This window comes from Mastomys coucha, unplaced genomic scaffold, assembly GCF_008632895.1.
Source record: "Mastomys coucha isolate ucsf_1 unplaced genomic scaffold, UCSF_Mcou_1 pScaffold7, whole genome shotgun sequence".
NCBI classification, from domain to species: Eukaryota; Metazoa; Chordata; class Mammalia; order Rodentia; family Muridae; genus Mastomys; species Mastomys coucha.
The window spans coordinates 34,371,057-34,385,439 of NW_022196913.1; the positions used below are offsets into that span (position 1 = coordinate 34,371,057).

Below are 14,383 nucleotides of genomic sequence, written 5' to 3' on the forward strand. Positions count from 1 at the left end.
TATATATATATATACATACATACATACATAGAAGACACCCAGCCAGGCCAACATGAAAACGCTACCAACTGTCCTGTCCCAATCTCTGTCACACTTCTCTTTCCAAAAGTAGCCAGCCATCCTGCCAGTTTCTCATACCACAGATTGCTTTTACGAGTGCCAGGGTTTGCTCTCTTATTATTTGTGTTCACAATATGTCTTTTCTGTGCTACAGAGGCTTCAGGTCCAGCCAGGGCAAGAATGTCCTGCCCTGTTTTGTTAGGATTCAATACTTACCCCTGTTTTTGACAGCTGTGGTTTAATTACAACCACTGCATTGAATCTGTTTACCCTGTAAGCCAGGGAAGAAACAGGTGTGGCTAGGGTTGACCTGGTTCTACAAGAGTCTATTACCTGATGAATCCAGTCTGTGCTTCTGTCTTACGCACATGAACTTTCTAGAATGGAAGCCAGAGGCAATGAGGCCTCCTCCCTCTCCTCCTACTCCAGCGGCTGAGAGCATTTGCTCTTGGGCATTGTCTCTGTTGACTGTCTTCATGCTTAGAAGGGATTTAGGATGGATCCAAAGTAAGGAAAGCCTTTTGTATGGAGTCAGAGGACTATTCTTTATCTAATGTGTTTTGGAAAGAAGTGCCTCCAGTTTTGAAGGCCTTAAGGTCTTGGACCATGAGTATAGAGGTCAATGGTTTGACTCTCAGAATCTGAAAACTTAAGGTTGGGAATATTTTGCAATCTGAACGTTTTTGAGGACTAACATGACACTCAGTCTTTTCTTTCTACTCTCTCTCTCTCTCTTTCCCTCTCTCTCTCCCTCTCTTCCTTCCTTTCTTTCTTATTGCGGAACATTTTTCTTTTGAGAACATTTTGGATTTTGACTTTTTGGTTTAGGCTATTCGACTCTTCCTGGTTTCCTTTCTTCTTTCTGGAGATGCTGAGCAGCAGGCTCAGGTCTTTGTGCACAGTAGGCAAATGCCCAACCAGTGCCTTTCAGCTGGAACATCCTCTTCTTATAACTAGGATGAAAGAGAACTTAATGTTGTATGATGCTTTATAGAACTCTGTATGCTCACTATCTGGATATAGTCCTTACTTCACTACTCCCCGGGTTGACCCAGAATTCATGAGTTATTTTAATATGAACATGTGAGTTTCAGTACAATTTAATGTCAGAATATTCATCTTCCCTGGTTTATGACATATGTTAGAAGTTAAAGCTTTTGGATTTATGTCTCTTATCTGTTGGATTCCTGAGACATTCAAAATGGTAAGCAGATTCATTTCTACAACAGTCCCTGGTACCCTCCCTACCCCCAATCCATGTGTCAGGCTGAGTGAGGGGTGGGATGCTCAAGATTCCAGTGAGTTTGGGAAACAGACATCCATGTGGATAATTTTAATCTATTAGTGTTCTATATAGCAGAATTCAAGTAGCTAAGCTGTGATTTATGCAGGGCTTTTGGGGGGCAGGTGTAGTGTGATAGGGAGGATGCTGTAGAGAAGAAAGACCTATAGAAAATGCCTATATATCCAGACATGATGGTGTATGCCTTTAATCCCAGTGCTTGGAAGGCAGAGGCAGAGGCAAGTGAGTTCCAGGCCAATCTGGTTTACATAGAATGAGTTCCGGGCCAGTTACAGTTATAAAGTTACATGGTAAAATCCTGAGACCCTGTGTAAACACACACTTAAATACACACACACACACAGAGAGAGAGAGAAAGAGAGAGAGAGAGAGAGAGAGAGAGAGAGAGAGAGAGACAGAGAGAGAGAAAGAGAGAGAGAGACAGAGACAGAGAGACAGAGAGAGACAGAGACAGAGAGAGAGACAGAGAGAGACACAGAGAGAAACAGAGACAGAGAAACAGAGACAGACAGAGGGGAGGGGAAAGAGATGGAGACAGATGAGAGACAGAGACCCAGGGAGACAGAGAGACAGACACAGAAAGACAGAGACAGACACAGACACAGAGAGACAGAAAGAGATACAGACAGACACGCATGTAACAAAGAGGCTTTATTGGATTGGATTACATGTTAGAAGTTGAGTACTACAACAATAGCTGTCTGCTAGAAAGTCAGAACCCTGTAGTTACTAAGTCCAGGAATTTTGACATCTCAGAAGTCATTATCTGGCACTAAAGCTTGGAGCTCCTTGGGTGCTGAGCCCATATTGGAAGGCTGAAGAAACTAGAGTCTGATGGTAGTTGCCCATGCTCAGAAGTAAGCAGCTAGGACTAGAGACATGATGGCTCAGCAGTTAAGAGCACTGGCTGCTTTTCCAGAGGACTCAGGTTCAATTCCCAGCAGTCACATGGCAGCTCACAGCTGCCGGTAATAATAGTTCCAGGGAATCTGATGCTGTCTTTGACCTTTGTGGACACTGTGCACACTTGGTGTACAGATCTTTTTGACGCCAAAGTTGTAGTCTAGGCAAGAAAAGATGACGTGCCCAGAGGAGTGGGAAGAAAGGGGAGATGGGGTAGATGAGGACATGGCTGGAGCACTCAAGACTTTGTGAGCAATCACTTGCAGAGGGTGAAAGAGAAGACAATGAGAGCATTTGTTGAGCACCTTACTGTCCTGCACATTAATCTGGTCTCTTGTATTCTGGGTTTCAGGTATTCCTTTTTTGTAGCAATGGGCTACCTTACGATATGCCACATCAGCCGCATATACATCTTCCATTATGGAATTCTCACTACAGATTTTTCTGGGTGAGTATCTTAATTGGAAGGGGGAGTGTTCAACTGATGACCTTGACTAGGCCTCTCGGGGTCTATCAACACCAAGTACACATTAAGGATAATCATGCCCAGCTAAATCACAGCGAGACACGGTGGTAATGAAGGTGAGGTTAAAAATGTACTTGTTCTGTGCTGTTAACTCTGTACAGTTATAAGGAGGTCACGGAAGGTACAACCCAGGAGCCCTCCCATTTCCCTTTTCAGTCTTATTGGAACAGTTAGGCATGTGATTATGCCTTGCCCGCAGTCACTTTTGTTAGTACAATGGCAGGACCTGTAACCACTAAAGATTATACTGTATTTCTGGTTTTAGTGTTTCTATTGCTGCAATGAAACACTGTGATCAGAAAGCAGGTTATTGAAGAAAACGGTTTATTTGGATTACACTTCCAAATCACAGTTCATCATCAAAGGAAGTCAGGACAGGAACTCAAGCAGGATAGGAACCTGGAGGCAGGAGCTGATGCAGAGGCCATGGAGGGGTGCTGCTTACTGGCTGTTCAACATGGTTTGCTCAGCCTGCTTTCTTATAGGAGCAGGATCACCAGCTCAGGAGTGGCATCGTCCAAAATGGACCGGGCCCTCTCGCATCAATCACTAATTAAGAAAATGTCTGACAGCTGAATATTATGGAGGTATTTTCTTAATTGAGCTTCTCTCCTCTCAGATGTTGTTAGCTTGTGTCAAATTGACGATAAACGTTGCAGCACACTTCCTTTATGTGTTTGTGATGGCGCTTACTCACCCCAGGGAGTGGCACTATTAGGAGGTGTGGCCTTGTTTGATTAGGCGTGTCACTCTGGGTGTGGGCTTTAAGACCCTCACTCTAACTGAGAAAGGAAAAATATAAAATGTATGGTTTGAATTTTAAAGGGGCATCAGGGAGTGAAATGGAGCTGAATCCTGTGTTCAAGGATATTAAATTGAATTAAGGGAGTAGTGACTTGGGGTAAGATCTCATCCAGCTAAGTTTAGGTCCAGGCGTGGTAGTGCAAGCCTTTCATCCCAGGAGCCAAAGACAAACAGATCTCTGAGTTCAAGGCCAGCCTAGAACAGAGCAAGTTCTAGGTGAAGAAAAACTTAAATCCAGGCAGGCATGGTACAGGAGGAGCTGAGAGTTCTATATTTTCATCTGAAGGCTGCTAGCAGAATAATCATTTCCAGGCGGCTAGGATGAGAGTCTTAAAGCTCATGCCCACAGTGATATACCTATTCCAACAAAGTCACACCTACTCCAACAGGGTCACACCTTCTAGTAGTGCCATTCCCTGGAGTGAGCATATACAAACCACCACGGTGTTTCATCTCTTCTAAAAAAGATTTTAAAGAGGTATTTGTGTGTGTGTGGTCTGCGTGTGTCATCTGAGCGGGCATGTGTGTTGTGTGTCTATAAGAATGTGTGACTTGGCTGCAACGCCTGTGGAAACCAGAAGAGGACATTGGATTCCTGGAGCTGGAGTTATAGAGAGTTATAAATGGACGCCAGCCAGAGGAACTGAACTTGGAGCCTCTGGAAGAACAGGAAGCATTTTAACTGCTGAGCCATCTCTCACGCCCTCTACTTCCCTCCTCGCCCCCCCCCCCCAGCTGCATTTCATCTCTTACTAGTTAATAATCTTACTAGTTAATAATAGAAGCTGGATAAATAGGTGGTGTCCTTTTAGCATCCTTTGGCTATTCTGCACCAATTATTCTACTTCCAAATTCCCTTGACTTCTGTCAACTATAAGAGAAATCCCCAGTACAGGTGACAACCTATGACTTTGTGGGCCTTCTGGTACATATTAGCTTTTGGGTAGAGACCAATGCTAATTCTACATCATGGAGAGATGGTGCTGAGAGGTCAAACCTATCCCATCTTGGGACTAACCTCTATCTTAAAATTAAAAAGCCTGAGAATTTGACCTGCAGCAGAATCCACTCTGCATCCATGTACCAGGAAAGACCCCATGGCTTGTCCTCAGCCAGAGTTACTCCCTAGCTACTTCCTAACTAATCAAAGATTAGTTTGATTGTTTCAGACGTACTTTCAGACTGCTTGTGATTGTATACGATCGTGCTTCAGAGCACCTACCTGTGAGCTTACAATAGTCATTCAGTTAGATGCTTGCCAAGGTGGACACCCCCTCATTTGCTCCCATTTTCTATAAAGCCTTACCCCAGTGAGAGTTCTGGGCTGGTTCACCAAAGCATCCTGCGGATTTGCAATGGGTAGGCCCAAACTCAAGTTTCTAATAAAGAGGCCCTAATGTGATTACATCAGAAACGGCTCCTTGGTAGTCTTTTGGGGTTCATGAACTCTTCCTGGCATATCAGTGTGTTCAGTAAAGTGCTTACCTGCAAGCACAAGGACCTGACTTTATCCACAGAACCCACATAAGGAAGCCAAGTATGGTGGCCCATGTGTGTGATTCCATTGCTGGGGAGACGGAGTCATGGAGGGGCTAACTGGCTTGCTCAGTATGACTTGCTCAGCCTGGGGCTCTCTACCCAGACAACCCAGCCTACTTGGAAAGTTCCAGGCTGTGAGAGACCCTGACTCGAATAACTAGGATAGCCCCTGAGGATCAACACCCAGGGTTGTTCTCTGACCTCCACAAGTGCACATGAGCCTGCATAAACACACACACACACACACACACACACACACACCTGCTAATCTTAGTTCAAGAACAGCTTTCTACGACTCTTGTGGAATTAAGGTAAGCTCGTTCCTGTTGACTCATTATCTTTTGTTAGGAATTCCTCAGGAACTGGACTCTTCTACACAAGCAGCATAGATCAGGAGAACCTGAGCTAGACTGCATATTCTTTTGTGACTCCTTGGTGAATAGGGGCCTTGCTCTAAGGGGAGGGAAATAAATAAATTAATATAAACCATAATGAGTGGATATACTGTCAAGTATGAGGTGTTTAACAGCATTAACTAAAAGAAGGTTGTTTCATTGGTGTTAAATAAGGTTGAGATTTGGGACTAGCCTAAATGTGTGAAATAACTGGTGTTTGTAACTAGCCTTAAGGGAAGTGTAAATAGTCTTATGTAAATAACCATATGGGAAGTGATGTTGTCTGTGATCAGTAATGGTGATGGTCAAGATCCATGGTCAAACTGATTAGCTTTAGAGTCACCTAGGAGATTGGTGAGGTATACTTCTTGACATGTCTAGAGGATGTCTGCAGAGAATTAACTGATGGGCTAGGGTCCACCTTGAATATGGGCAGCAGTGTCTCATGGGATGAGGGATCCTCACAGAGTAATGGGTAAGAGGAGAAAGCCAGCCTATATTTTCTCTCTCTGCTTCATAGCCTTCATGATGTGAACTGTTCCACCAAGTCCTTCCTGCTGTAATGGGCTGACTCTTCTGTGCCCTGAGCAAGATATCCATTGGATATTTGGTCACACACAGCATCAGGAAAAGTTAACTAAAATCAGTAGGACTGGGGCACTCCACTGTGACTGAGTCACATCAGTAGGAATGTGACTCATTTGTGGGCTCAATGAAAAGCCTATAGAGAGGTATACCCATGAGTGCCAGGCATGCAGTTATCAGCAAAGGGGTGGAAAGCTTGCAGCCTAGAGTGAGCATGCTGTCTTTTGAATAACTTGAGCGTCTTGGGTGTATGGATGGTACGGCTTTCATGAATACGTGCAGTTCAAGGATGGATGCTGGTTTAGCTGGGTGATGCCTGGAATAGAGTCAACAGTCCTATAAAACACTGCAGCTCATTCCTTACACCTTGTAGGCTGGGTCACAAAGCTGTCCCAACATGAGAAGGCTCTGGAAGGCAAATGTGCCTTGTTTAAGGAATTGCTATATTTAAATCTTCAGGATCACCATCTGGTCACAGACTCTCCGTTCTTCAGTCCCTCCTACCTCCGCAGCCCCCTCTCCCCTCCCCTCCCCCCATAGCTTTCTGCTTCCTGCTTCACCTGTATGTGTCTGTCTTGTCCTCAAACCATGAAGTGCTTCCCCAATTATTCCGAAATCGGTTCACACATTTATTTTTTTTCTTTTTAATGATGTGTGTTGTTTGTAAACTATGGAAAATAAAGGAGCAACAAAGACCACAAAATAGCCAAGATGTTTTAGCATTCAAAGTAGCCTTTAAGGACTAGAGAGATGGCATGGCGGTTAAGAGCACTGACTGCTCTTTGAGAGGACCAGCCTCACACAGTTCATTCCTGCCACTCACACAGCAGCTAGCAAACATATATAACTCCAGTTCCAGTGGATCTTCTGGCCTTATAGGTCACCAGACACATATATGGTATACAGATATACACATAGGCAAAACACCCATACATGTAAAAAAAAAAGTAAATAAATATTTTTAAAAATTAGGCTTTTAGTGGGAATCACAACTGCTTGTAGAGTTTATTCGTGTTTTGGCTTCATTCTGGAGTCCCACTAAGAAGGATTCTAGACCCTTAATAGGTGTTCCAGAATGTATAAAATACTTAAGCTCAGATTGGAGAGATGGCTCAGCAGAGGACCTGGGTATGATTCCCAGCACCCATGAACATAGCAGCTCACACATGTGGAACTCTACTCTCAGGGGATCATATACTCTATTCTGGACTCCTTGGGCACTAGGCTTGCATTTGGTACAGCAAATACATGCAAGAAAAACACCGTACATATAAAATAATAATTTAAAAAACCTCTTCATTCCATTTTTCAATGTTTTTGGGGAGACTTATCAGATATAGCAATTGGGATATTAACCAAAATGTTTTCCTTTTATTGAAAAGAAACTTCTTTCTCCTGCAATACATCCTGATTACAGCTTCATTTTTTTCTCTGCTCCTTCCAGTTCCCCCCAGCCTCCCCTCTGATCCAGACCCATCCCCTCTCTGTCTCACACTAGAAAACAACAGGCTTCTAACAGATAACAACAACGCAAAATAAAATATAAAAAATATTATACAACAAAACAAAAAACAACACATTAGAACTTTATGCAAAGCAAACAAACAGAAGAAAAAGAACCCAAGAGAAGGCATAAGAAATAGAGAGATCAACTCATTCACACATTCAGGACTCCCATAAAAACATGAAACCAGAAGCCATAATATATCTGCAAAGGACACTCTTGCTGTGTCTTCCACAGTATTCTCTGGGTCCTTATGATTTGATGGAGAAATTCCACATAAGGCTAAGTGTTGAACAAATACTTTTTCCTTCAAAATATACCTTGCATATTTCTTGTATATATCTTTTGAGACAAGAAATGTCCATAACTTGATTTATTCAGCAGTTTCATGCCACCAACAGGGCAGGCAAAATGTCAGCAGCCTGAGTATTACCAAACCCATTAAATTGTCTACATGCTGGGTTGCCCCAGTTCTAAGGTCCCTTCTTTATTGGCTGGCTGTCCTTACCCCTTTCAATTTTGACCCCTTTCAAGTCTCTGACTATACTTGCCAGAAGGATGGTTTACGAAATGGGCAATAACCCGGAACTCCACACTCTTCCCTTCCTTGGTGCCATCTCCTACCCATACCATGTAATTCATAAAAGCTTAGGGTCTGCACATGCTGGTATAGTTCACTCATTCAGGCTTGGACTAATCCTCTAATAGAAGACCCTTTGTCATCTTAGCAGCCTTGAAACTTGATTATTTAAAAATACCTATTATTTTTTTTTTAATACCTGTTATTTAAAAAATTGGCCACCCTCTGTAGCTTTTCCACCTGACCCCTGTCCTTGTCATGGAGTAGTCTGGGTAGCAAGAGAATTGTCACCTGGGTGTCACTAGCTGGGGTTGCCATTGCCTGTTAACTATATTTACCAAGTCCATTTATATAGACAGCAAGTGCTGTTGTTGATAGCTGTGGGCACTTTTAACAGTTGTGTTGTGAGTGTCTATAAAAGAAATTGTAAATTCCTATTAGCTGTATAAAAGACACAATCCAGGTATTTTAATTACAAGCTGTAAGCCTGGATTAGTCAGGATTTGGAACTATTCTAATTTACATCCCAGCCATATGTCCCTTGTTATTTGCTGTTTCTCCTGGCCATGTGCTCATAGTCCATCTTCTCTTATGGTGTCTTCCTCCTCATTTCATCTCCTCTCCTCTCTCTCTCCTCTCTCTACCTGCAATACCCAGCCAGAAAACTGAACATGTGCCTACCTCTATTTACTGCCCAACCACAGGCTTTAGCCTTTTATTGATCAGTTAATTAACTTGGGAAGCTAAGAAACATAACATCATTTGGTGCACATTAGGGTCTCCTCATCAGTCGGCAACCAGATCTTGGGGACTAGTACTTAGCATTTGAACACACAGCAGTACCAGACTCCCCCTGACCCCCCCCCCACACACACACGTGTGTCTTCTGTGATTTCTACCCTGGTTTATTCCAGTTGTGCTTATGTATGTCTGTTAGAGCTCTCCAGGGAAATGGAACAGCAGGAGATAACTATGTGTTTGTGAGTGTGTGTGTGAGCACGTATGCACACACATACATATTAAGGGATTTATTAAGAGAATTGTCTGATGTTATTGTGAAGACCAAGAAGTCCCACCTGGAGTTGGAACTCCCAGGCTGAGGTTGATGATAATTAGGCTCTGGAGCTGCTGCTGTATCCCAGAGCCTGTGCTGGCTAGTTTTATGTCAACTCAACACAAGATAGAGTCAGTAGAGAGGAGAAAGGCTCAATTGAGAAAATGCCTCTATAAGATCAGGCTGTAGGCAGGCTTGTAGTGCATTTTCTTAATGAATTCTCGACATGGGAGAGTCCAGCCAATGGTGTGTAGGGACACCCTTGGGAAGGTGGTCTTGGGTTCTATAAGGCTGGACAAGCTATGGAGAGAAAGCTGTAGGCAGCACCCCTCCATGGCCTCTGCATCAGCTCCTGCCTCCAGCTTCCTGCCCTGCTTGAGTTCCCGTGCTGACTTCCTTCCATGATGAACATCAATATGGAAATGTAAGCCAAATAAACCCTTTCCTCCCCAAGTTGATTTTGGTTTTGGTGTTTTGTCGTAGCAGTAGAATCCCTGACAGAGTCAGAGCCTAAGGCCCAAGAGCCTGGGTTCCGATGTCTGAAGGGAGAAGATTTGTGTTGGAGCACAGAATTAGAAGGAGAATTCACACTTGACTGTTGGTCCTGGCCAGACCCTACCAGGGATTCCAGTGAGGACAGGGATTCTTCACTTACGCTATTGATTCTCAACACCCTCATACACACATCCAAAAGGAAGGGTATCCTTTAACGTAATCAAGTTGACACCTAAAATTAACTATCTCAGCTTACATTGAAGCTGAGTGTGTGTGTATGTATATATATAAATATACATATATATAAATGTGTGTGTGTATATATATATATATATAAATGTGTGTATATGTATAAATGAAAATAAATAAATATGGATATATCGATATGAAAGGAGAGATAGTAGTTTGTCTAAAACCAGCTTAGGGACTTTGGAAGGCCACTGAAGGAAATTTAATACATTAAAAATAATGACTGTTGAATTGAATGTGGAAAAGGTTGCTGGGAACATTAGAGAACACTGCAAATATCAAGGCTTCTTTGCTTAGATTACTTTGCAAGCACCCTTTATTTTAAACCTCCCTCTAGCATTATTTTATGCTAGAGGAAATGACCCTAGAGATATCAGGTAGGGTTTATGGAAGAGCTGCCATTGTGCAGGAGAGCTACAAGCCAAGGAAAGGTCTTGGTCCTACATCAAAGGCTCCTTCATTCATTATTCAGCAGACATAGACTGGGAAGTCTGTGTATGGCAGGCACAGATGAGACACACAGGAGTGGGCACAGCTGCAGAATGACTATGCTCTCATAATCCAGAACATGTAGAAAACTAACATGTGGCCATGGATTGCAGGTGTCCTTCCCAAACTCCTGTCCATTTAGCCTCAAGCTCCATCCTCCTTTTCAAATAGCATCATTGCAGATGTGATCATCAAGATGGAGTGACCGTGAGTTAACGTATGTGGTTTAGATGCAGTCTGACTGTTGTCTTTGTGAGAAGGCCTGGGTACATAGACCCAGTCACACACACATAGAGGAAAGACAACTGTGCAAAGGTGGAGGTAGAAACTACAGGTGTAACGAGTCCAGCCAGGGTGAGAATTGCTGTCAATCAGCCAAAGTCAGGAAGAAGCACGGGGCAAATTGCCCCCCGAGCCTCCAGAAAGAGCCACCATTGTGCACATCGGATTAGCTTTAGATGTTTGTTGAGAAGCATTAATTTAAAAGTTGGAACTCAAATTTTGTTTTTGTAAGCCATCTGGCATGTGGCAATTTGTCATAGCAACTTGAAGCAACTCATATTCATTGATTCATGATTAGCTTTTGATGGGTCAACACACATCTCCGGCTCCTGACTGTGTTGGGTAACAGCACTTCACCATTCGTGACTGGGATGTTCTTCTTATACCTCCTCCTCCATTTGTCTTGTTAGCATCACACATTTTTCTCCTTTTTCTTTTTCTTTCTCTGCCCCACCCTATTCCACCCCAGACAGTCTTGCTGTGTATTCCAGATTGATCTCTTCTCCATAGCATAAACTGGACTTGAACTCTCTCAGATATATGTTGGGTTTATGGGTATGCATCATACATTTGACATCATTTGCTTTATTTTTAGTATGTTCAGACTCATGGAAAGTACCAGAAGAGGAAGTTTAAGGACATTTGGGGAAAATAGTTATGTGCTTGCACCCCAGGCCTGGTGCTGTGCTTGCCTACAAGGAGGGTGCAAACTAACTCCTGCCTCTTTCTGCAAGCTGAGTCTTGGTGAATTTCCTCAAGTGGTGTGCATTTTGTAGTTTCTTGTTTTTTAAATTTCCTGTAAGAATTCTCTGGAGCCTACGCAGAAAACTGCTGAGTATTCAGCTTGCAAGTAAGTGGCTAAGGAGCAGAAACAGAAGGAGTGCCTGTTCCTTGGAGGTTGTCCCTGACTGAGTTTTCTGATGGCTAAGTGGCAACACTATCTACTACATGGAGGTTTGTTTGCTTCTATTCTATAGGTTTTTTTTTTTAAATTAATTTTGAGAAATTCTCTGTATAGCCCTGGTTGTCCTGGAACTCACTCTGTAAGACCAGACTGGCCTCAAACTCAGAGAGTCACCTACCTCTGCTTCCCAGTGCACCACCATTCTTTCTTGTTAATATTTATTCACTCATTCATTCATATTTTCTTTTTAAAAGAAAATGGCTAAGCCGGGCGATGGTGGCGCACGCCTTTAATCCCAGCACTTGGGAGGCAGAGGCAGGCGGATTTCTGAGTTCGAGGCCAGCCTGGTCTACAGAGTGAGTTCCAGGACAGCCAGGGCTATACAGAGAAACCCTGTCTCGAAAAACCAAAAAAAAAAAAAAAAAAAAAAAAAAAAAAAAAAAAAAAAAAAAAAAAAAAAAAAAAAAAAAAAGAAAATGGCTGATAAAAACCTATCTTTCTGGCATAAATGGAGGAGTGCCCCACCCTGAAATTGACAAAGGGTTTCAATCACAAATAGACAATTAAAAAGTATCTTTACCAATGTTAATTCTTTTCAAAATTATTATCATTATTACTTTTTAAATATTAAAAATATCTTGTACTTATGTAGGTTGTGTATGTGTGTGCATTTGCATCTGTGCATGACACAGAACCTGTGTTGGAGATCAGAAGATATGCTGTGCGAGTCCTGAGGAATGAACTCAGGTCATCAGGCTTGGTGGCAGACACCCTTACTGGACGAACCCTCTCACTGGCCCAGAATGCTGGTTCTTACTGTAAATACGCAGCAGCAGCAGCCACTTTCTTTTACAATGGAGTTGATTTAGCCTTGCTGTTTCTTTCAACTGAAATGTGGTGTTTCAGACTCTGCCAGGAGATAAAGTTTCAAAGTGGAACTCAGGGTCACAAAGCAGCTAGGTATGGGAGCATCTGTCTTGTGAGTGTGACTCTTAGTGCTTAGCGCTCTTCATTGTACTATTAGTGTAAGAGCACAGATAGGCACTTAGTGGGATTGAATGTGATTAGTGTCAGAACATATATGGATATCTTTAATTTGGGTGAACATATGCACTTAGACTTTAGGTTATTTCAAGACTTGAAAATTTATTTATCGTTCAAAACTAATCAAGCCGCCGCGGGCTGAACCTGTAAAGAAAACACACGCGATGTACTTCGGCAGTGCTACTAATGGAATTTAAATCGATTTGTATTAAAAGCTGTGAATATCTCCATGTTTTCTCTGTGAACGTGCCTACAGAAGGCATTAGAATATGTACTCCTCTCCCTGGGGAAACACTGCAATTGTAGCAAAGCTGATATTTTTAAAGCTTATTGTAGTGAATTGATTCTTGGTTTTGCTCTCATAGAAGGGTGCAAGGGAAGTTATTTTTTCTGAGGGCAGCGGCCAGAACTCTTACTTCTTTTTTCCAGTCCAGGCCAGATCCGAGCAGTCATTTCCCCCCTCATGTTATCAATTTAACCCAAGTGTTTTTGAAAACATGGGATGTGAACTCTCACACCGATGGTGGGAGTATAAATACATCTAACCCTTCTGGAAGGCAATTTTCCTACAAGTTTCAAAAAAAAATTTCCTTTGAAGTTCATATTCTGTAATTGGTAAAATTAATAGGAATTGAATTATGGTAAGGAAATAAATTTATTCAGGAGTTGTAGCTATTTTCACTGATAGTGAAAAACTGGTAGTATCCTAAATGGTCTAAAAAATGTGAACAATTAAATCAAAGAGCTAATTAATACTACCATTGGTAATGAGGTTTTTCAGCTAGGTATAGTGGCTCACATCTGCAGTCCCAGCTCTCAGGAGATTAAGGCAGGAAGACTGTCCCGAGCTGGAAGGCAGAATTAACCACAGAGTGAGACACCATCTCACCCTCTACCCCCAAAACAAGCAGAGGAAGAAGAAAATGTTTTTAAAGCATGTAAGATGAATCTGTTTCTATCTTTGAACCTGGATATCTGTAGCAAGGGAGTGGGAAGAAATGGAGAAGGTCAGATAGCTTCTTCCTAGAGGGGCCATTACTAGTGGTGTTCTAACTGTTTTATTAGTAGTGTCGTAATGACAGCTCCTGAATGTCATTTAAATATATTTAAATGCACATGACAAGATCACAGAGATTCATGGTTAACGTTTGAAGCACCCACCATTTGTGTTCTTGGCTATCTTATAGATGCACATTAGAACTATGTATGGCTTTGGTCCCCTCCTACTGGTGGCCATTCACCCCATTGTCCCTGGGCAGTGTTTTCCTCTGTTGCTTTATGCTGTCTGGCCACCCATCTGATTAGCCAGCCCGATGTCCATGTAATTGAGTTCTATGTGGAAAGAGAACACATGTTCAAAGAGATTCAAAGGATAGGTTCTCGTCACATTCTTCCCCTCTCAGGCTACTGTAGGCTTTTGGTCTTTAGTGCAGTGACTTAGAGCTTAATTCTGCAGACAGAAATCATGCTGTGTCCATTTGTCCAGTGCCCTGTTGAAATGAGAAGTGATGACTGTGTTCTTGGTCAAGGCCAAAGCATAGAGCTTCAGTCTTTGAAAAGAGGTATGACTGTGTGTGTGTGTGTGTGTCTGTGTGTGTGTGTCTGTGTGTGTGTGAGTCTGTGTGTGTGTGTGTCTCTGTGTGTGTGTGTCTCTGTGTGTGTGTGTG

General features: G+C 42.6%; 1 protein-coding gene across 2 annotated transcripts in view; it reads left to right on the forward strand.

The window, feature by feature from the left end:
- The window catches only part of Mboat1 (membrane bound O-acyltransferase domain containing 1), a 113,209-nt gene that overhangs the window by 64,718 nt on the left and 34,108 nt on the right, over window positions 1–14,383 (forward strand). The window contains exon 4 of one of the 2 annotated variants that reach the window (XM_031358658.1): window positions 2,619–2,714. The exons of the other annotated variant lie outside the window; for it this stretch is intronic. Within the exon in view, the coding sequence (XP_031214518.1) occupies window positions 2,619–2,714 (96 nt within the window). The remainder of the gene's footprint in view (window positions 1–2,618; window positions 2,715–14,383) is intronic. 2 annotated transcript variants of the gene reach the window in all.